The sequence below is a fragment of the Eurosta solidaginis genome, chromosome 3, assembly GCF_040869045.1.
Source record: "Eurosta solidaginis isolate ZX-2024a chromosome 3, ASM4086904v1, whole genome shotgun sequence".
Lineage (NCBI taxonomy): Eukaryota > Metazoa > Arthropoda > Insecta > Diptera > Tephritidae > Eurosta > Eurosta solidaginis.
The window spans coordinates 226256194-226280495 of NC_090321.1; the positions used below are offsets into that span (position 1 = coordinate 226256194).

The window sequence follows — 24302 nt, forward strand, 5'->3', positions numbered from 1 at the left end:
TTTTTTCCGAGATTTGTGTTATAAGTGGAATATAAAACTAAACAAATAACTGTTCGGAAATGAACTCCAATATAATAATAATGGGCGGTGCCACGCCCATTTTTTTAAATTTGAAGTTTTCCTATTTATTGTTATAAATCCACTTGGGAAGTGAAATTACCATTGATATAAAGCTCTTTTTTGCAAAGACATAGCTTATTTTATTAGTCCACCACCCTTTTAAAAATCTTTTATATTAAAGTGGGCGTGGTCCATAACCGATTTTGTTAATTTTTCTTCAAAGCGTTCCTTATAGTAAAGGCAACCTCTCTGCCGAATTTTGTTACGATTGGTTTAACGATTTTTGATTTATGATTAATAATATTTTTAAAATTGATTTTATCACAAGTGGGCGGTGCCACACCCTTTTTTAAAAAAATTTTCAAATTTTTATCAAGAGTCTCAATATCAGTCCACACGTCAAATTTCAATATTCTAGGTGTATTATTTACTAAATAATCAGGTTTTTGTGTTTTCCAAAATGTTATATATATAAAGAGTGGGCGTGGTTATCATCCGATTTCGCTCATTTTCAATACCAATCTATTCTGGGTCCAGATAAGCTCATGTACCAAATTTGGTGAAGATATCTCAATACTTACTCAAGTTATCGTGTTAATGGACAGACGGACGGACGGACGGACATGGCTCAATCATTTTTTTTTTTCGATACTGATGATTTTGATATATGGAAATCTATATCTATCTCGATTCCTTTATACCTATACAACCAACCGTTATCTAATCAAAGATATAAAACCATGTATACAAGTACAGCTGGGTATAAAAACTCATAGAACACTGTTATCTACTGACGAAAAAATCGCAAAATCATTGCTCAAAAATCACAGTTATTTTCACAGTGAAATAAGAAACTCAAAAATAACTGTTATTTTCTGAATGGAATAAAAGACTCACAAAATAACTGTTAGTGAAATAAAATGTAAAAAATCACAGTTATTTTCACAGTGAAATAAAAAAATTAAAAAATAACTGTTGTTTTCCGAGTGAAATAAAAAACCCTGACCAAAACTATCATTTTTGCGAGCGAAATAAAAAGCTCAAAAAATCACTGTTATTTGTACAGTGAAATACGGAAAAGGAACAGACATTATAGTGGGGTTGGGAAAATTTAAAAATTACTTTTGTTTTCCGAGTGAAATAAAAAACTCAGAAACTAACTGTTATTTTGCACACGAAATAAAGAGATGCAAGTCGATTTTTATATTTATGATCCCTGATATGAATATGACCAAATGAATACTTGGCGAGATTTACCTTCGAGGAGGTTTAGGCCGAGTTTTCCTACCAATTCTCGTTGTGCTACTTTCCAGTTTTTCCTACAAGTTTTGGTTTTTCCTACCTAAGGGTTTTGTGCCGAATTTGAGAGGCATCTGCAAGGTAGATGCATTTTCGCTAAGAAGTTTTTTTCTAGCAGAAATTCCCTCGGAGTGTTTGCCAAATCACTGCCGAGGGGCGTCCCCGCTTAATAAGAAATATTTCTAATAGAAAAAAAACCTTTCTTAATTTTTGATGTTGCTTTTGCAAGGGACTAGTACCCCGGATCGGTGTGGTAGGCAGAGTACCACAAGAGTGCCCGATGTCGTAGTGAACTACTACGCAAGCAGCTAAACAAACGTTTATGCTGTCATCTTACTCCAACATCTAGCATTAGATAGCAGCCGCTGGTGGGACGCGTTTGTATAGCCGAATATTTAGCACCTTATTGCGATAGCTACTACAGGTCTACCTGGTCGCATCTCAAGTCACAGGCTGGTTGTGTCACGTTAATGTAGCTGATTGTTCCTGTGACTATGGCTATGATTGGGTATATGATTGCGAACCAGGCTCTGACCTTTCAGTCGCTGTGAAAAAACCACAGAACCATAATATTTGCCAACTCTACGCGTTATCTCATTCCATCTCCATCGCAACGCCTCATGCGAATTTGCTGCGCTATTAACGCTGGAACAACTCAGTACAAAGTAGGTTGTTTGACAATTAGTTGGCATGCGACAGCGTGCCACGTCGGTTGGTTGCTTCAGTAGCTTTCGTAGAAATACTTTGAGTGCTGGTTGATTACTAAAAGGTGACATACAATTTTTGACTTCGCCATTCAATGGCGGGAGTGATTGCGCCGTTAGAAAGCTATAAATTTTGTGAGAGCGGGTGTGTGTAATGAGTCTGCAGTCGATAAATTGAAAAATGATTTGTATACGAATAATCGAAACTGTAGACGCTTGGACAGAGATAGGCTTTTTGATGGTAGAAGTGTAAGACTTTAAAAGGACGGTTGTTAGTGCGATCAATGTGAAGTGCTACGCCTCTTTGGGTGGCAAGTGGTAACCATCTTTGCTACCCCTTTAAACTGAGTTTGAGGCAGGCACATTGGGTTCTGTCTAAAATTTAGCGGTTAGTTGTATAAAAATGAGTAAATTTTTTAGATACGTAGTCCGGGTATTATACTGGGTTGGGACTGGCCGCGCAAAGGCGCCCTCCAATGAAAAATTAAACAGTTTCTCGGTTTCGATGACTATTTCTAATAACGATCACGACAACTTTATAACTATAGCTTAAAGGCCGACACCTGGGATGCCTAAACTTCTAAATGGGAAAGTGCGTCTGCCTGGTTGATTTTTGTCCTCTTAAATGCGATGGAAAACATATAGATAACGACAGACGTGCAGCAAAATATCGTCGGTTTCCGTTTAATCTGTTTTATGTATAACTGATTTTAATATCCTAAAGCTGGTCGAAATGCCTCATCCATGAGATGCCCTTAGAAAAGATCCGTATTTCATTCCCTCTAAGCAAGTTGGCAGAAAAGCATACAATTTTTCTGAACTCTAACGAAGTAAGTCCAAATGAAGTGAAATTTCTCAACAGTATCATCCTCCTCAAGGCAAAATGGGGCTTTGGAGTTAATACTTACACTTTTGTTCGAGTTCCTCATACCTACTCCAAGAAAATTGGCGGTAGATGCAAACAAGGAGCTCTGCCAAGCTAAGGCCAGGCAAACGCACTGAAAATATGTCATAAACTCATTATCCTTAAAACAGGAATAAAGCTGATATCTAACCTTTTAACCCAAAACCTCGTACACGAAGCTAACTTAAAAGGAACAGACATTCATGCAATATTCACCGTTTATTCCTCCTCCGATCAAAGAAAAAAATTATATGATTTTTAAGATTATCACGACCTACTGCAGGTATAATTTATCTCTTAGCTAGTGCCTTCTTCTTTTTGTAGCGATAAAGACACTTCACGAAGGTTGACATTTGTCAATTCTTTATTAATTTCAAAGTTTATCCCCAGCGGTTAAAATATTCAAATCATTCAAGGGGTTGTGTAGCGCAACCTTTTCAAGGGGCTGCCTGCGCAATTTATAGCATCTCCTTCCCAATTGTCAACCCCTCTTTCCCATGTCGAAACCCGTTTCCTTAACAGCCGAGGCTCTGGCGACCCCAAGTTCCTCACGAACGTAGGTATTGAGGGGAGTGTTGGCCTAGAAGGTTCAATGTGGTCATTTTATTCGCAAGTGGTCGGGCTTGTACCTTAATGGTGTTTGTTATCAGAATAAAAACCTTTGGGGAGTATTTTTATCGCTACAACAATAACAAATACCATGTCAAACCTACTTGGTCTATGGATTTTAGTCGCCTCTTGCCTTTGGCGGGAACGGTCTAAGCCTCTATACTCACTGGGGATAAATTTTCGGATAACCTACGTCGATGCCCTCGAAAAAAAACAGAGCGGAGTTTCGTGCTTGATTTGTGGTAGGTTAGTAATTCTTTAGTGACCTTAATTCCTGGCCGGACATTGGGAGACTGAGACTTTGGATTGTCCATAAAAGGGAAAATAAAGGCGAGGAAAGCAAAGGAATGGAGAGAAAAGGATGGGAAAGAAAGGAAAGGAATGGAAAGGAATGGAAAGGAAAGGAAAGGAATGGAAAGGAAAGGAAAGGAAAGGAAAGGAAAGGAAAGGAAAGGATGGGAAAAAAAGGAAAGGAAATGAATGAACAGAAAAGGAAATAAAAATAATAGAATGGAAACGTTGGTTAAAGGTGAGTTATCGACGACGTATAGATGAGTTATTGATTGGTTATCGAAGTGTTATGAGTTTGCCACCGATAAAAAGTTACCGATGAGTTATAAATTTTTCATCGCTGAGTTTTCGGTTTATTATGACAAAAAGTATCTATTTGATATCGAAAAAATATCTGATATTTATCGAAATGCTATGGATACGATCTCAAAGGGGTTAGAGAATTGCTATCAAAGAGTTTTCGATTTGTCATCTGAGTTTTACCTATTTGTTATCTGCATGTTATAGATTTGCTATCGAAAAGCTATAGGTTAGGAACCAACAAATTCATATTTATTCCAATACAGTTTTCGATTTGTTATCAAAAAGTTATCGAATTTCTATCGAAAAGTTATCCTTTTAATATTTAAAATTTATCGATTATTTGAAGAGTTTTTAGGGAGTATTATAAATTTCTTAACAGCGGATGATCGATTTTTGTTCAAATATTATCGATCCGTTATCAATTTTTAAGAAAGTTTGGAAATGAGCTTTGCATACTCTGAACAGATCCCACGGCTAGCCAGGTGGACTGGTTCTTCACAACACTTAATAATCTAAAATTAATTTTCAACAATATTTTGTTGACGTAAAGTCAATCAAATACAAATGAGGTTCTAAAGCGCACGTTGCTAATACTAAATGTTTATTGAGCTTTGCACGTAACTGATTATCCAACACTAAGAAAACCAAACTTGACTTGGAAGTCTATTGATTTTTGGTTTGCTACGTAAGTTCTAAGTAGTGCCAACATTTTTGGATGCTATTTATACTTTCTAACTTTATTTTGATATTTCTTTCTACAAAAACTCTAATACAATGCCGATAATGCGAATTATAACCAAGGATAAGTTGCTAGGTCAAGCCAAGTCAAGTAGAGTCTATGCTTAGTATGAGTAATGCAAGCTTTACTCCTCTAAAAAAATTACAGACGCTGCTAATGAAAAAAAACGTCAACTCTCACTCATTTGCCAGATGTATTTATGCCACTCTTAGTGCGACGACAATATATCAAAATTGTGAGACGCGTGTCTAGTTCGCGGTGACTTACAATCACATCCTTGATAAATACAAACAAGGTCATATGTTAGATGAACTAACCTTGAACTTGTTATGTTTACCAAACAACGTTAACTTTATATATGTACTTAGATTTTGTACATATGTTACAGAGAAATCACGTAGTATATGCGCTTGCTTTAATTTCAAATTTTTCTTTCAATGAGCACGTGTACAAGTAAGCACATAAAATTCGTTTTAGCACATTTAATTTACTCAGTATGCTGGTGGCCTTAACTAAATTCTGAGCATTTCAAATGAATTGGACAAAGCAAGCGTCACATCATACGGCCTAGAGTACTCATTACTCATTAGCTAGAGCATACAGAGGACTTATTTATTAAGCAGTCAATCACTCAAATATCAATCAGTCTCATCAATCCTTCTATAATTTCAGACTTGTATTGCCACAATCAATGGATGCGGCCAACCTTTTCAACTGGGAGGTGTCACGCCTCCACCAGTGGGTTAGGGGGTTAGAATATAGGTATGCCTGTCGTAAGAGGCGACCAAAATACCTAATAGATTCAAGGGGTTGTATAGCGCAACCCTTTCAGGTTGCCAGCGCAATATATAGCTTCTGCAAACCCAATTGTCAACCTCATCTATCCGAGGCGAATCCTGTTTTATTAACAGCCGAGGCTCTGGTGACCCCGAACTCCTCATGGATCTAGGAGGTGGGAGGGCGGGATGGCCTAGAAGGTCGCATGTGGTCATAATAAATCGTTCCCGAATGGGCTTGGTACCGGAACGTACCGGATCTGCGTCTGGCAAATGACCATCAATATCGATAACACTCCCCAAGGGCTTCGTGGAGTGTCCTTATCGCTACAACAACAACAACACCAGTACGCAGTCATTTTTGTATGCGTTTGATGTAATGACACAGCTGACTCGCGTAACAAGGTTTGGTGTTACTATTAGAAAATCTTTACAATAAAATTTCATTTTAGACATGATAAAGTCTGCATGATGAAATTGTAGTGATTACGAATTTTATTTGTCCACTTTATTTCAAAATATTTATTTGTTATTTGTATGACACAATTTATAAGGAAAAACTAAAGTCACGATCAGGCAATACTTTCACTATACCAAAAGGAAAAACGATATTTTACTGGGGCCTACCCTAATACACATCTATATTTTTAGGCAGCATAAATTTATTATAGCTTATGATTTATTAATTGCTTCTGTATGCCCTAGAAAAATCAAAAGATTGGCTCAAAGGAATAAAAGATCTGCAGTTATTATCAGAAGGAAATAATGAGAGCAATACCGGGAAAGCTCCCAGCCAACAAATGAGACATCAAGACTCCGCAAAGTACGATCTAAATCAAAAACTGCTCTGTATAGCTTGAAGAAGTCTGATTATACAAGCCCCCGGTTCATTTGGGGGGGAAGTGTGCATACGACAAACGTCGTATTACAGAAAGTCATGTGACCATAATTTGCATAAGAGTCAATTTATCTACCTTGTTCGAAAAGCTCAGCGCGCAGTGTGCCATTTGCCAGTGGTTTTTATTCGAGACATGATATTGCCATTCTTACCTCGTAAGAGTTCGAAAATGTCATGTATCTTCCATTTTTTTTTTCTTGAAGGGATTAACAGCTTCCCTGTCCCATATAACAATATCCGTGAAGTGCTCCACGCTGAAAGATTTTTTTTTCAAGATTCGTAATTACGTTGGAAGAAATATTGAAGGTATAAGCTTTTTAAAGATAATAGTAAAAAATATACAAAAAAAAAAAAAAAAATTACGAATATATGATACACGAGCGTATCGGACACGGTACAAAATTGCTAACATTAATCATATATGATGCATGGGACAGGGAACCTGTTAAGATACTACGACCATCTTAGAAAAGATTTAATCTGATCACATTTAACCTTCTAGCCATCCGCCGCCCTCCCTCTAGTTCCATGAAGAACTTTGGGTCGTTAGAGCCCCTCGGTACTCTAAGAAAACTGTGCACACTAGCTTTCATGAAAATCTAAAAAGTAATTCTAAAATTGCTTTAAATTTAGCAGAAAAATTTATTAAAATAATTTAAAATGCTTTTATATTTTAGGCGTCGAATTCATTGGAAATGTCACACGATATACTACCCGCCTTACATCACACAAAGCTATTTATACAATTTAGTATACGTGTTTTTCGCACTCAACTCTATTATTATCATAAAAATTTCATTCTTTTAAACATGCGACTGTGAATAATTCTTTTGTGCATTTCTACAGCAATTCTTATTTATTTGTATTTTTTTTTTTTTTTTTCACTTGCAGCAAAATTCGTGCGACGTCACCACTGACAACAGGACAGGCAAACGATGGTACGATAGTGAAAAACGAGCGTAAATATGTTGGACATGCCAGACACGTTGTAGATATGCCGGAATTGGCTAACAAGTATGACGTGCAACAAACCTTGGCTACGCAAAGTAGTAGTGTGAGTCGTGTGACAAGAAGGCCACGTCGTGATATTGCATCTTCGCCGGCATCCATGCATGGTAAGTATATGTATAGCTGGTATGGTGGTAAATGTGAAGAAAATGTGCAAGAGTCATTGTTGCCGTTTTGCTGAAACTGCGCCAAATTTGATGCATATCAATGCTTTAAAATTCATTCTCAAGCAGCGCATGTTCTTTCTAAGTTACTACTTTACTTGAGAAAGTTTTCAGATATCAAAAAACATAACCAAAGCAAGCTTTTGTTGAAAGGTTCGGTAAATACAGGTCATACCAGAGTAAATAAGATCACATTGTTGTATGTTACATCACCTTTCAAGAAGTTTGCTAATGTCGCATCATATCATCTCACCACATCACATAACTTCAAATAAAGTCGTAGCAAATTTCAGTATCCATATTCAAATTGATTAAGTGCTTTTCAAAATCACATTTATTTGTGTTATATCAATTACAGTTTGTAAGTAAATCACGTCACGTCACATCAAGTACGGTCATATCAATATATTGATATTCCGTTTAGAATAGAACACATATGCCTTAAAAAGTTGAGTAAGCTAAAGGAACTCTAAATGAATGATATTCGTCAACTCATATGATATGATATATGATCCAATTACGTCACACAAAATAGGGTCATGCTAAACTTAATTGTATTCAAATTTCATCAGTTCTTATTAAATGATATTGAACGTTACAATATCAAATTTATTTTGCAAGAATTTTACTCATAACAGCTTATAATACGCCATATTACGTCGTACACGTCCGTATACATTGACAAATTGATTACGCCAGACTGACTCTAAATGGTTGATATTTTATTTGCTAAAATGAGCATTTGTGGCCATAAATTAAAACAGGGTATATTTATTATTCCCGACGCGTTTCGACGTTGCCTTACGTCTTCTTCTTTGGGGATCTGTTTAATGTTAAGTATATAAAATTAAATACATTAAACTTTATTTTAGGATATCTAACAATAAACATAAAACTGGCACATCACTTAACACTTATTTAGCTACTTACATTAGGGGGACTCATGTAACCGTATAAATGCCTTATAAAGTGTGTAAACGTATAAATTTATCTAGTGCGTAAGCGAGCTGTCAAATTTTGTATGAAAAATCATTTACACAATTTGTATAAATTTACGCGCACATTTCATTGTGTAAACGCGGTAAACTCAAAGGAATGCAACCTTGCAGACATTACAGCAGGCATTTTCATCAGAAATCTCCAACATCAGCAAGTCAAGGCGTTTTAGTTTTGATTTTTCATTTAATCTTGGCATTTTTTAATTTGTATAACAATCAAAAAAATTTTATTTGGCAATAATACAGCTGATAAACAATCAAGTTTATCAAGAGTATTACTAGGTGCGTTCATATAACAGCGTGTGTAAATGGATATAATTTTACACCTTATAAGTTTATATGCTTTCATGAGTCCCCCTATTAATATTAACATTAACAATTATTTATTTCAGGTACTAATATAATTTTTGCACAACATTATTAACATAGGTACATTAAAATGACATTTGTTTATTTTTTACATTCTCTTGCATCTCTGTATAACAGCTGAGTAGGCGCTGCTTATGTTGTCAAAATCTTCTTTGAAGTTCATCGCGTTTTGTAGTTGTTGTTGAATGCGAATACTTTCCAGCGTCATTCTCGTTTTCTCTCTCCGTTCAATGTCTAAAATTTTAACATTTGAGAAATCCGCTACGTGTTTGCTCTTTGTAAGGTGTTGTGCTAGACCGGTCGACGTTTTTTTGTTTTCTGCATCTTTCTTATGTTCATTAATTCTTATACCCAGTTGCCGTATTGTTGTACCGATGTAACATTTGTTACATTTTTCGTTTTCGTTATCATTGCAAGTTATTTTGTAAACAACATCTGTTTGTTCTTCTTTTGTAATTGGGTCTTTTGTTCTAGTGAAAATATTTTTGAGCGTGTTATTTGCTTTATGCGCGTAATTAATGTTTTTGTTATTTATAGTTTTATGTAATATTTCATTTTCTGTAAGGCCCGGGATGTAATTTACGCCGATATATTTCTTGTTCGTATTATCTTGTTGTGTGTTGTTATCTTTTTGGTGAACTCTGTTCACCGTATTTTGGATGAGTTTATCCGTAAGAGAACTTGGATAGCTATTTTTAAATATAATTTTCTTTATCTGTTTAATGTTATCCATCAAGAATTCTTCATTGCTAAGTAATATTACTTTTCTTATTAAATTTGTTGTTGTGTTGATTTTTTGTTTCCATGGATGGTTTGAGTGGTAATTTATTAATCGTCCCGAGGCAATGGATTTTGCGTACCAATTCATTAATAATTTTTTTTTTCCTACTCACTTCTACATCTAGGAAGACTAATTTGTTGTCTTTTTCCGTTTCAATAGTGAAGTTTATACTCGTGAGTTGAGAATTTGATGTGTTTACTATTTCTTCCGCGTCCTTAGATTTGATAATTGCGAATACATCATCTACATACTTGTTGATGTATTTGATGTATATGTCCTTTTTCTTCAATTCAGCTATACTGTCGTCAAGAATTTTGTCTAGTACTATATCCGCTATAGTTGGCGTCCCGTAGGTTTGTTGATACAGTTTTGAATTGTACATGAAATAATTGTTTTCTCGCAGGCAAAATTCTAGTGTGGTTTGGAATTGTTTCTTTGAAATATTTGTATGCCTTTCCAACTGCGTCCATTGTTTCATTATCGTATGTATTGCTATGTGTGTGGGAATGTTTGTAAAAAGTGAAATTACGTCAAATGATATAAGTATTTCGTCATCGTCAATATTAATATTTTTCAATCTTTCTTTTAATTGAAACACATTTTTTACATTGTAATCATCAGATATTAAGTTTTTCAGTATGGCACCGGTATGTTTAGCTAACCTATAGCAAGGTACTTTCGTAGATGATGAGATCGGTCGCAGTGGCATACTATCTTAATGAATTTTTGGTAGACCGTATATTCAGGACGCGACAGCCGCAGTACATGATAGTTGAAATTTTTCTCTTACATTAATTTTATTTTCTTTGTATAGCTCGTTAACGATGGTATTGTTTTTCCTCATTAGTTGTTGTGTTGGATCCTTCCTAATTATTTTGTAGACTTTTCTGTTGCTTAGTAAGTCTTTCATTTTTTCCTCGTACTCGGTTTTATTCATTAATACCGTTTTGTTACCTTTATCCGTCTGTGTCAGTACTATTTTGTCCTTGTGTTGACGTAAAAACTTCTTTTTGTCTTCGAAAGTTCTCATAATTAGCTTATCTTTGGGGTTCTGGTTGCTTCGTCGAAGTCGTTTTCAGCTATACTGCTTCTTATTGCGTCCTTACTTTTTTCATCTTCGATCTCATGTAAACCTTGTTCCAGCTGCGCGATAAGATGTATTGGAGAAAAATTATATTTTGTGACCGGTAATGCAAACTTTGTGCCAAGCGAGAGCAATAAGCAGCTTTCTTGAGGTACGTCGATATTCGTTTTGTTAATGAACCAGTCTTCGTTGCATCGTATGCCAAATTTGTCAATGTTTTTTGTTATTTGTGTTTGGATCTTCTTTAGGTGTGTTCTTTCCGTGGCGTTGATGAATTATTTGTGAAATGTTTTTGTTTTTCTACAATATGTTAGCTATCCTCTATCCGATCACATAAAATTTCGTCAAATCATATAAGATATATCAAACTATCACATCATATCAAATAGAATGATGCCAAATTTAATTATACTTAAATTTGATAAGTGCATATTGGATAGGATTGAGCGACACTATGCGATATACAGTTTGCAAGAATTTTGCTCATATCGGATCACAATACGCCTCATCACGTCATTCCACATAATTATAGCAATATGATGATATACTCATTAGTATAAACACATACGGTGTTTCTTGAAAATATGCCTCAGCTTAAAATGACTCTAAATAGTTGATATTAATACCCAGATGCCACTTATATATAGTTTAGTCACAAATGGTCGAAACGTAGGATATTGTAACGAATTTACTTGCAAATCCTCTTATTTGCAATCCTCTGCTAAGTTTGAATCGCTAAACTGTTGAATAAATAACTCCAATTTGTAATAATGCAAAATGGCCTTTATTAAAGTACTTCACAATAACACTCAAACTGTGCAACGAATAGCTTGCTTAATAACCAAACTGATTGATAGCTCAAATGAAACTCTACTATTCAAAATAATACTGCTCTTGCTCGCTAGATAGCGTCTTAGTCGAAACTGCTTGACAACTCAAATCAAACTGAATTCCAGCGCCTCTACAATTGCCGCCTTTTATACTCTTTGATTTCAACCTTCGCATCTTCTAGGCACTTCCAGAATCTACTAGTACAGTAGCTCTCAAACTTCTCAGCTGTAACTACAATTGCACAATTTTATAGTTTTTCTCATTGCATACTTATAGGAGTATCTCAGATATGTGCATGTGTTTGTGCATTGACTCTCCGCTGCCCGTATACGTACATGGTGCATATGTGTAGACGTAATTATTGTTTCGTTTATGTAGATACATAATGATTGGTCTATGGATGTGAATTCACGTCACTGCTTAGCATCGGCTTAGAGACGATAGCATCGCTCAGTGCTGCTAAAGTTCGTTACACTATGATATGATGTCAACAAAGTCTAAACTACTTTAGCATCAGATGCATAAATATATTATATTATATCACGCGGTTGCACCATTTAAGAAGATAATGTGCTTTTCCTCTTTTCTTACGATCACGGGGTGAAGCAACATCAAAAATACCACCAATTAATTTCTCTGACATTAAGAAAATATAGTTGAAGTAGAGTTAGGAACAGATAAGTTATTACCCGCATTGTGTTCTCCGTACGAAGATCTATAGCCATTATAATGTAACGTAACTTTATTAAATGATTTTCACATTCAAAGCAAATTTAGGTTGTTATTGTTCATTGTCACAGAATTGCAAGATGCGTATCTGAACAATTAATATCAAACTTTATCGAAAGACTCCACAACGGTTCAAACAAAATCATATCATACCACACTAAATTACCTCATATTGAATTAGTTATCAGCAACTAACGTTCGAAGATGATGTAAAAGTTTGCATCAGATTTTAGGTCACATCGCACCTGATTGGAATCATCATGTATGATATCACATCTTATAGAGTTATTCAATCCTTTTGATTTGAAACTTATCGGTTGTTTGCACATAAATCAGACACTAGATTCAGTGTGATTGAGCTCATAGATCAAAATTTTAGGGAAATCATATAACTTTATATACTTTTACATCATATGAGATTAGGTCAGATCAAGTTAGACCAAATAACATCATATCGAATAAATCCAATCCAATCCCACTAGAAAAATGTAGTTTCAAATCGAATATAAAGTTTGCTTCAAATTGAAACTGCTCGGCTCGTATCCCACTACACCATATTATTTAGATTTGATATGATATCACATCATGGCAGCGCATTTTTATATATTATCACAGCATATCAAGCAATTCAATTGAAAGATGGTACGTGATATGAGATCAGGTAAAATTCAATTAAACCTAATAACACCACATTAAATAAGTTCGGGCCAAATTAATGAAGAAGAAGTCGTTTTAAGTCAAATAAATATTAAAATAAATAATTTTCGCGATATAGCTGCGAAGAGATTTAGGCCGAGTTTTTCTTCTAATTTCGAAATGCTTCTTTCAAACTATTTCTTACAATTTGGCGCATAACAGTCCCATGTTGTATGTCGACTCTGAACGGAATTTGCAAGGCTGGGAAGTTTTCATGGTAGAAACACCCTCGAAGTGTTTGCGAAACCACTGCCAAGGGGCAACCACGCTTAGAAATTTTTTTTTCTAATTAAAAAACTTTTTTTTTTTTAATTTTCGGTATTGTTTTGCATGGGACTTGAACCAATAATCTTTGATATGGTTGACGTTGCAGGCTACCACCACATCATAGCGGCCGCAAAATCTGGTGCTCAGTTCAGTTTCGTGTCATATCACATCGTATCAGTTGTGTTTCGTTTGATATTATATAATATCGAGCCAAGCAATTGACACTCTTTCGGGCTGTTTTTTCATGTTAATATAAAAATTCATTCGTCCGGTAAAGAGGGTTTTAGTGAAAGTTTTTTTTTTTTATATGACAGATAAGTTCCAAAAATGGCAAATGAAAAATTGTAAGACGGCAACCATGACTAGCGCAGTAAAAGCGCGCGTAAAAAATGTATGTAAGAATAAGCAGAATGTGTGCGAATAGCGAGCACTAAGGCTATGGGGAAAGCGTTGTGATAATGGCGCACAATGCAAATGAAAAATGTTTATTTATTTACTTCATTTTCTGCTCTGCTTCGCTTGCATTCACTTTTTTTTTATTTTTCGCCATTTTTTTCTGCATTTCCCAATGGTGCTGTATTTATTTACCTGCAGATTATATTTGTTATCTTTTATACTTTTAATTTTTTATTATTTTTCTTCGTTTTTTTACTGCACATAATAAAATCTATTTCAGTCTTTATTAATAATAATGCAACAACAAAGTAGCTGTTTGTTTTTTGATTTGCGCCACACGTCACAATTGCTGCTGGCGTTTTCTTGGTTGTGTTTTATTATTTTAATATCGCGACATCTTTAGTGGTTGAAATTTGCAAATGAGTGTTTGTTGGCGTTTTTTTTTTTTCATTTGCATTTATATATAAGTATAACCCGTGGATTTGATTCTTGGTGTATGCGTCAATAATGAGTACGGAGCAGCTAAATTAAGTGTTGTGAAATTATTTCCCCCCTTTGTTTTGCTAGACAGTTTGTGCCCCATGATTAAATGGAAGGAAGGAATCAAGGAAATCTTCTAAGAAAGTTAGTCACGAATGCTATAGATAAGACTTAGGAATCAAGAATGTCAAATGCCACAACCGATCTAAAGTGAGGGAGACAAAGAGCAGGAGCGTGGTAACGGGCGTTAGAGATGCTATTCGGTTTTGTTTTGTACAAGTTGTAAACCTTTGACAGCGCGAAAAGAAGCTGCAAATAAGATGCGGTGTCTGAATTTAAGTTCCTTGCAAAGTTAGTAAGGCTCTGCCAAAGTACCTTGAGCAACACCATCAGCTCAGTAAAGATTGGGAAGGGCCCCTCCGAGCCATTCGAAACCAAACGAGGCTTCAAACAAGGCGACCCTCTTTCGTGCGTTTTCTTTAACATGAGGCTGAAGAAGATAATTCTACCAGCAGAACTAGATCATGATGGTACAATATATTATAAGAGCGTACAACTGTTGGCGTATGTGTGATGATGTTGATATTATTTGCCTCAATAAACGCGCTGTGAATTCTGCCTTCTCGGAATTAGACAAAAAAGCAAAAGAATTAGATCTTGCGGTAAATGATGACAAGGCGCAATATTTGCTGTAACCCAAAAAAATCGCTGTTTTCGCGCCTTGACAGCCACGTCACTGTTGGCGAATATAAATTCGAGACTGTGAATGATTTCATCTATTTTCGAGCCAGCATTAACAGCATAAATAGTGTCAGCTTAAAAATCGAGCGGAGAATATTTCTTGCCAATAAGTGCTGCTTTGTACTGAGTAGGACATTGAAAAGTAGAGTCCTCTCTCGACAAACAAAAATTATGTTTTACAAGTCGCTGGTCATACCTGTAGTGATGTATGGATCGGAATCATGGACGGCGTCGATAGAAGGTGGATGGCTCTTGCAGTGTTCGAGAGAAAAGTTCTACGATTTATGATCCTGTACGTCATGTCGACGGCGAGTATCAAAAGAGGTATAATGATGAGCGTTACGCAGTTATGACGCTAGCGCAACGAATAAAAACCCAAATGCGAGCGGACGAAGACGCTTTGTCCAAGAAAGTCTTACAGTCCACACTGCAGTTTGGAAACAAAGGAAGGGGGAGACCTCCACTGAGATGAGAGTGGCAGGCGAAGAAAGAGTTCACCTCTCTTGGTACTTCCAACTAGCATCAGTTATGGCAGAACATCGATAGCTGGCATGACTTGCTACGAAACGGCTAAGATCGCTTAGGTGGTTATGCACTAATTATTGATGAACAAGTTGTAAAGTTTTGTGCAGAAATAAGCTGGTAATTATTTCTTGACTACTTATTTCGAATCATGAGAGTTATTTCATGCGTGTTTGAGAACACATTAAGTTTTATACAACGAGCATCTGCGTGCATTTTCGGGATCATTTAATAATCTAATTCTTAGAGATGATTTCAGGATTGTTTTAGAGATAATCCGAAGTCAATTTCAGAACCAATTTGGAACTATATTAGGACAATTCGTTATAAAGTGACTCCTTTTGTGAACGGTTGTGTAGCATTTAGAGATCAATCTCCGTATACTTTCAGGACTAACTTCAGGAATATTTTCTGATTGCAATAGGCTGATATCAGCATTGTATTTAGAATGATATCGTGCCCATGTAGGAAGATTATTTGCTTGATTTCGGGATGAATTTGGGATAAACTAAATGCTTTTTCGGTACTGTTTTAAATATCTTATTGGGCTATTTCAAGATATTTCGCGACCCATTTTAGGACTATTACGTCATTTTGTTACGAATAATTTTAGTTTTGTTTTTGAAATTATTTCGAAAATGTTTTCAGGATTATTTTAGGAGTGCCTCCAAGGCACGCTCAGAGAGGTTTCGGGATTTTTTTTCAGACAACTTCCAGACTTTTTTTTAACATACATTCCGGATTTTATAAATTTTGTCTTAGGGGTGTTATGGCATATATTTGCGATTATTTCGGGACTATTTCTGGATTATTCAGAGTTGTTTTTGCGTTATCATCGAGACTTATTAGGTGTCTATCGGGGTTATTTGCGTTCTTGTTTTAAGGATTGTATCGGAGCACTTTCCCAACTATTCCCCCATAAATAAAAGAGCTAACATTTTTTTATTATTGCCTTAATTATCTCTATACACTCCAGTTTCTGTAACTTAAATTGAAATCTTTAGCAACGTATAAACATGAGTTACATAAATCCTTCAATTATCATCTCTAATAGTATAACTCTCCACTTTATAATTTACGGCAGAAGTTATAAAACCGCACACACACACACAGTTTCTCTTTCAATGCAGTGCAATGTGCGTAAGTGAGTAAGCAATGAAAGATGTAAATTCATTTTAGAATTCTTTTTCCAGCAAGTTTGCTTTTCTCAGACGTGATTATGCTGCTGCGGCAAACCAGTGTGTGTTAGTATGTGTGACACGTCCTGCGTATGTGTAAATTTATGGCGACAGTAAGTAATGTGTGAAGAATGATATAAATTTCGTTTGTTTACATCATTCTATACATAAAAAGTTGCGTATACGCCGTGTCGCACATAAATATTAGAGTAAGTACTTCAAAACTTGTTACGCACATACGTTGAAAAATAAATTACTATATTAAAATTATATCTGTGACAAAATGTTAAAACTCCCATAAATTACTGGAAAGTATTGTATATATTTAATAAAATTTCCAAAAATTCGCTACATATATTTTTATATTTTATTTTAAATGAAATCTCTGTAGAGTTGCCACAAAATGTATTACCACAGCTTTTAAATATATTTATTTAAACTGAAAATATTTTCTCATTCAAATTAAATACCACCTGCGGACTGCAAATACTCTTCGCTAGACCGAAAATTATTAATTTCAGTTTAACATACGCATGTGCAAGGTTAATTGTACATGAAGCCAACTAGAAAACATTTAGAGTCATATGTGAGTCATAAACGAGTCCTCAAAGGAAGCAAAAATGGCCACCCATTTAAAAGCCAAATGTTTATTCATATTCCTATTTTTTCTGTTTACCAAGTATACACAATTTCCAAACGACCACGAAGTTATCTCCAAATGACCCACAAGTTACCCTGGGAGGACCCCGAGAGTGCCCTCAAATCAATCCAAAATGATCCCCAAATGAAGAGAGTCACCAAAATCATCCCGAAATGACCGCCAAATGACCACGGCAAGATCTCGAAGAAGTCCGCAAAATCCTTCTAAAATTACCCTCGAATCACCCCGAAGAGTTCCCCCGAAAATGATATCAATATTGCGCGAAGCAGCTGAATACCTGGGACTTCTTTCGTACAACAAAATACGATCGTCAGCCTAACTTTGTATGAAAATAAGGGAGAGGTTCTAATTAGTTGCGGCATTCATCGGACATTGAAACATTGGCGATGTGATATCCATTTTCTGAGATTCATATAGTACGCATCCTCCACACTCATATTCTTATCACTTCCATAATGTTTTCTGGACATGTATTCTATTACATATATCCCCGAGTGGTTTCGCATATGCTGATATCATCTGTAACAAGTAAGGAAGTTTAAGTTCGGGTGTAACCGAACATTACATACTCAGTTGAGAGCTATGGTGACAACATAAGGGAAAATAACCATGTAGGAAAATGAACCGAGGGAAACTCTGGAATGTGTTTGTATGACATGTGTATCAAATGAAAGGCATTAAAGAGTATTTTATGTGGGAGTGGGCAATAGTTCCATAGGTGGACGCCGTTTCCAGATATCGCTATAAAGGTGGACCAGGGGTGACTCTAGAATGCGTTTGTACAATATGGGTATCAAACGAAAGGTGTTAATGAGTATTTTAAGAGGGAGTGGGACTCAGTTCTATAGGTGGAAGCCGTTTCGAAATATAGCCATAAAGGTGGACCAGGGGTGACACTAGATTGTGTATGTACGATATGGGTATCAAATTAAAGGTATTAATGAGGGTTTTAAAAGGGAGTGGTGGTAGTTATATAGGTGGTCGCCTTTTCGAGATATCGCCATAAAGGTGGACAAGGGTGACTCTAGAATGCGTCTGTACAATACGGGTATCAAATGAAAGGTGTTAATGAGTAGTTTAAAAGGGAGTGGGCCTTAGTTCTATAGGTGGACGCCTTTTCGAGGTATCGCAATAAAGGTGGACCAGGGGTGACTCTAGACTTTGTTTGTACGATACGGGTATCATATGAAATGTGTTAATGAGTATTTTTAAAAGGGAGTGGGCCTTCGTTCTATAGGTGGACGCCTTTTCGAGATATCGCCACGATATTGGTATCAAATTAACGGTATTAATGAGAGCTTTAAAAGGGAGTGGTGGAAGTTGTGTATGTGAAGGCGTTCCCATATATCGATCAAAATGTGGACCAGGATGACCCAGAACATCATCTGTTGGATAGCGCTAATTTATTTATATATGTAATACCTGCCAAGATTTCAAGGGTTTTTTATTTCGCCCTGCAGAACTTTTTCATTTTCTTCTACTTAATATGGTAGGTGTCACAACCATTTTACAAAGTTTTTTCTAAAGATATATTTCGCGTCAATAAACCAATCCAATTACCATGCTTCATCCCTTTTTTCGTATTTGGTATAGAATTATGGCATTGTTTTCATTTTTCGTAATTTTCGATATCGAAAAAGTGGGCGTGGTCATAGTCGGATTTTGTTCATTTTTTATACCAAGTTAAAGTGAGATCGGATAAGTACGTGAACTAAGTTCAGTAAAGATATGTCGATTTTTGTTCAAGTTATCGTGTTAACGGCCATGTGGAAGGACAGACGGACGGCTATGTATAAAAACTGGGCGTGGCTTCAACCGATTTCGCCCATTTTCACAGAAAACAGTTAGCGTCATAAAATCTATGCCCCTACCAAATTTCAAAAGGATTGGTAAATTTTTGTTCGAATTATGGCATTAAAAGTATCCTAGACAAATTAAATGAAAAAGGGCGGAGCCACACCCATTTTGAAATTTTCTTTTATATTTGTATTTTGTTAAACCATATCATTACTGGAGTTGAATGTTGACATAATTTACTTATATACTGTAGAGATATTAAATTTTTTGTTGAAATTTTACTTAAAAAAGTTTTTTTTTTTAAGTGGGCGTGGTCCTTCTCCTATTTTGCAAATTTTTATTAAGCATACATATAGTAATAGGGGTAACGTTCCTGCCAAATTTCATCGTGATATCTTCAACGACTGCCAAATTACAGCTTGCAAAATTTTTAAATTACCTTCTTTTAAAAGTGGGCGGTGCCACGTCCATTGTCCAAAATTTTACTAATTTTCTATTCTGGGTCATAAGTTCAACTCACCTACCAAGTTTCATCGCTTTATCTGTCTTTGGTAATGAATTATCGCACTTTTTCAATTTTTCGAAATTTTCGATATCGAAAAAGTGGGCGTGGTTATAGTCCGATATCGTTCATTTTAAATAGCGATCTGAGATGAGCGCTCAGGAACCTACGTACCAAATTTCATCAAGATACGTCAAAATTTACTCAAGTTATCGTATTGCTGATTTTTGATAGCCTTGTAAGTATTTATTATTGTAAAAAATTTAATGAGCTGATAGGCCTTAGTTAAATAAAACACAATATTTAAAGTTGTGTTTTAGTTTTACTTCGTCGATATTTCGATTTCAGTCTGAAATCATCTTCAGGACTGTCAAACACAAATAGAGCGAGAGAGAGTCCTTTTTTCTATTTGTGTTTGACAGTCCTGAAGATGATTTCAGACTCAAGTTATCGTGTTAACGGACGGACGGACGGACGGACGGACGGACATGGCTCAATCAAATTTTTTTCGACAACGATGATTTTGATATATGGAAGTCTATATCTATCTCGATTCCTTTATACCTGTACAACCAACCGTTATCCAATCAAACTTAATATACTCTGTGAGCTCTGCTCAACTGAGTATAAAAAGAAGTGATGATATTTGAAATGACGAAATTGTGTTTATGAATAGAAAACTGAGATTAAATTGGAAATAGAATGTAAATAAAGTGACAAAAAGCGTATATTAGACATATCCAGATGTGTAAGAAAATATGAATTGAATAAAAATGTGTCAGTTTGAATTTGGCACCAGATAGGCAAAAGAGCATTTTGTTTGTATGCATTTGTACGCCTTTTAAATGAATGTTGCGCTTCGTGCTTGTGATCGCTGATAGCTGCACATACAGGTAAATTTAGAGTTATGTTGGCATAGGCGACTCTTTTTCGAGCACCTCAACATTTGAGGGAATGTTTATCTAGCGTCGATATGGCTGTAATGTGTTTCAAGAATATGAGCCTGTTCCGGGTGGGACATAATGAATCTATATATGATTGTAGTTATTGAAACTATGTTTTTATTTTATAACAACAATTTTTTTAATACGCCTAAATGTATGCGTCAATATTTTTTTATTTTTCACAATAATGAAAATTTTTAAAAACTGAAAATCAATATTGAAACTTAAAATATTGATAACACATTTAAAAATTACAAGATTCAAAATAACTAAAATACAAAGTTAAATAAAAATAATAAGAACCCTACTTTACTCCCCCTTCAAGAAAATTTACCATTAAACAAATTGAATGTAACTCTCTTTTTATGTAAATTCTTCGTGTTGTTTGTGTCCGTTGTTTCAATTATTGCAGGTTTTAATCTATCAATAGGAATAGTTTTAATATTATTATCTATTTCAAGTTTAAACCATTTTTGGTCTTTTTCCACAATTTTGTAAGGTCCTTCATATGGTTGTTGTAATGAATATTTATTAATGACTCGAACAAATGCAAATTTACAAGTTTGAAGATCTTTTGGAACATAAATTCCAGTATCAGCATCTTTATGATGACTTAAATTTGATCTAACATTTCGAAAATGTTCACGTAAATTATTTAAAATTTCAGCTGATGAGAAATTTTTAGCTGATGGCACAACAAGTTCCCTTGGCAAACGTAAATTCTGACCGAAAACCATTTCCGCTGGTGTAGCCGAAATATCTTCTTTGTAAATAGATCGCAAACCAAGTAATATGACAGGTAGCTCGTCATACCAATTATTTGTGTCCTCTCTAGCTATTATAGTAGTCTTTAATTGTCTATGAAACCTTTCAACCATACCATTTCCTTGAGGGTGATATGCGGATGTTGTAATTTGGTGACTACCAAGTAATTTAGTTAACTCTGAAAACAATTTCGATGTAAATTGGCTATCTTGATCAGTTGTTATCTTTAACGGAACTCCAAACCGAGAAATATATTCTCTAAAAAACGTATTTGCAATTGTAGATGCTGAAATAACTTTTAATGCATATGCCTCAGGCCAACGGGTAAATCTTTCAATAATCGTTAAAATATAGCGATGTCCTTTTGAAATAGGTAATGGTCCAACTATATCTAAATGAATGTGTTCAAATCTATTCTTGGGAATTTGAATTTTGACAATAGGGAATTTTGTATGACGATAAACTTTAGACTTTTGACAATTAAGACACTCTTTTGACAAAATATTAATATCCTTATTCAAATTAGGCCAATAATATTTTTTAACTATGAGCCGTCGTGTAGCTCTTGTACCCGGATGTGCTATTCCATGTAAAATATCAAATACTGTCTTTCGCAAATTACTCGGTACAAATGTCCTAGGAGTTTCTCCTGAAATTTCACACCAAATATTAAAATTTAAAATGGGGATATTAATTAACTTTAAATTTAGATATTGAGAATCAGATACAAGTTGATTTAAGTCATCATCTTTTTGTTGTTCAGTTTGTAAAATTTTAAAATTCAGTTCTGTATTATATATCAATAACCAATAGTTCCAGCAACTTGATTTGCATTACAATCTGATTGATTTGATTATGTCAGATTTTATTTATCGTTGTTGTTATTGGATTCACTTGCATATTTATTTACTTCTTCACTTTCTACTTCTGTTAAATTGCAATTAGGTTAGAATTTATCACAAATCGTCACATCGTTCAATATTTCATTTTTTTTTAAATTAGCCACATTTTCGACGTTTGATTTGGATTTCATCAAGTTGTTTCTGTGTTGTAAGCTCTTTGTGTGGCCTTTGGTTGGTTTTACATTAAAACACTTTTCTTTTTATTGAGTTCTTCCAACATCATACTGCACTGATTCAAGTTTTTCTTTTGTGAATTTTCTACTTTCACTTTTCTATTTGTTATGTTTCTATTTTTCACTTGTCTCCGTCTAACTTCCAAAGTCGCGTTGGTTTTTGCTATTTTGTAAACAACTTTTGTTGCGAATTTTTGAACTTTGTTTTTTTTAATTTGCACACAACACAATTTTTAAAATAGGCAGAGATCGCCAATGTAGTTATTGAAACTACGTTTTTATTTTATAACAAAAATTTTTTTAATACGCCTAAATGTATGCGTCAGTATTTTTTTATTTTTCACAATAATGAAAATTTTTGAAAATTGAAAATCAATATTGAAACTTAAAATATTGATAACACATTTAAAAATTACAAGGTTCAAAGTAACTAAAATACAAAGTTAAATAAAAATAATAAGAACCCTACAATGATAAATAAAGTATGCTGAAGGTTTTAAACCACACGTCATGGAATCGATACAATAAACAAAGTGACGGATCCGACATTGTCGGTCGGTTTTGACTCTTGAGACGAATACTTATTCGATACGAAGCTAATGCACACCTAGGTGTGCAACTTACAAGAGCAAATAATTATAATGAGGAGGGGGAATACGAAATTACACGGCTATGAAAGTGGCTAGCTTCACTTTCCAATTCTAGACAACTTCACTTTCCAATTCTGGACAAGTTGCATTGGAATATATTCTGGGAGTCACTCTCGTCCATTGCAAGTGCTCTTAGTGAGTGCCGGGTGGTGGCACATTCGTCCAGCTGATTGATTTCTTTGTTGAGGATTACAAGGCGTATTAGCAATGCTTTACTACTGTTTTTTTCGCCATACTTGTCATGGATGGGACATATTTTATTGCTCAGTGACCATTTTCCAAACACAGAACTACTTCTTTTCTCACATGTTTTTGACTCGATTCTCAGGCGCACATGATTAAGACACGTTTATCTTAACCCTTTAGGCTACGAACCGTCGGACTTAGTTTAAAATTTACAGGCTTGTCAAAGGCTGATGGCAAAAAAAAAAAACATTGTATTTCAATTGCAAAGCTAAAACACCCTCTTGAATTAAGATGAAATCGATTTCCAATTTCACATGGTTAATACGATTTTAGTATTGCTAACTTGTCGAGGATCGTTAAAAATACCATAATTTAACAAGTTCACGGGCGTAGCTAAGTGACGTGAGAATAAGCAGGATGGTTTTCGCATTTCATACTGTAAAATTAAATTCAAACTGTATTTACATATTTAGGCCGGCTGACAATAAAAAAAAAATAAAACTAACACTGATGTAGCAAATGAAGGGTGTAGAGATGGCTGAGAATAGGAAGGGGGCTTTCGCATTTTATTTTGCAGATTTGATTTGTTTACTTATGAAGGACCAATATCTATCCAATAATTTCTTAAGTAGGTAAGGTAACTAAAAGGTGTGGGGAGGAAGAGGAGAATTTGAGGCTTGTCCACTTTATACAGTAAGATAAAATTTAAAGATTGTAAAGCACTAAAGGGCAAATGATAATGTTAATATTTAATATGTTGATAGACCCATGATATAAACATTTACAAGGTACAAACGTGCTCTCCTGTGGTCGGCCATGACTTTTTATACTCAGTGGAGAAAAGCTCACAGAGTATATTAATTTTGCTGGCATAACGGTAATCCGTAACGGCATA

At 35.0% G+C, this 24302-nt stretch overlaps 1 protein-coding gene across 1 annotated transcript in view; it reads left to right on the forward strand.

The window, feature by feature from the left end:
* LOC137245146 (uncharacterized) overlaps window positions 1–24302 on the forward strand; it is a 213639-nt gene that overhangs the window by 78841 nt on the left and 110496 nt on the right. The window contains exon 3 of the mRNA XM_067775333.1: window positions 7475–7698. Coding sequence (XP_067631434.1) covers window positions 7475–7698 — 224 coding nt within the window. The remainder of the gene's footprint in view (window positions 1–7474; window positions 7699–24302) is intronic.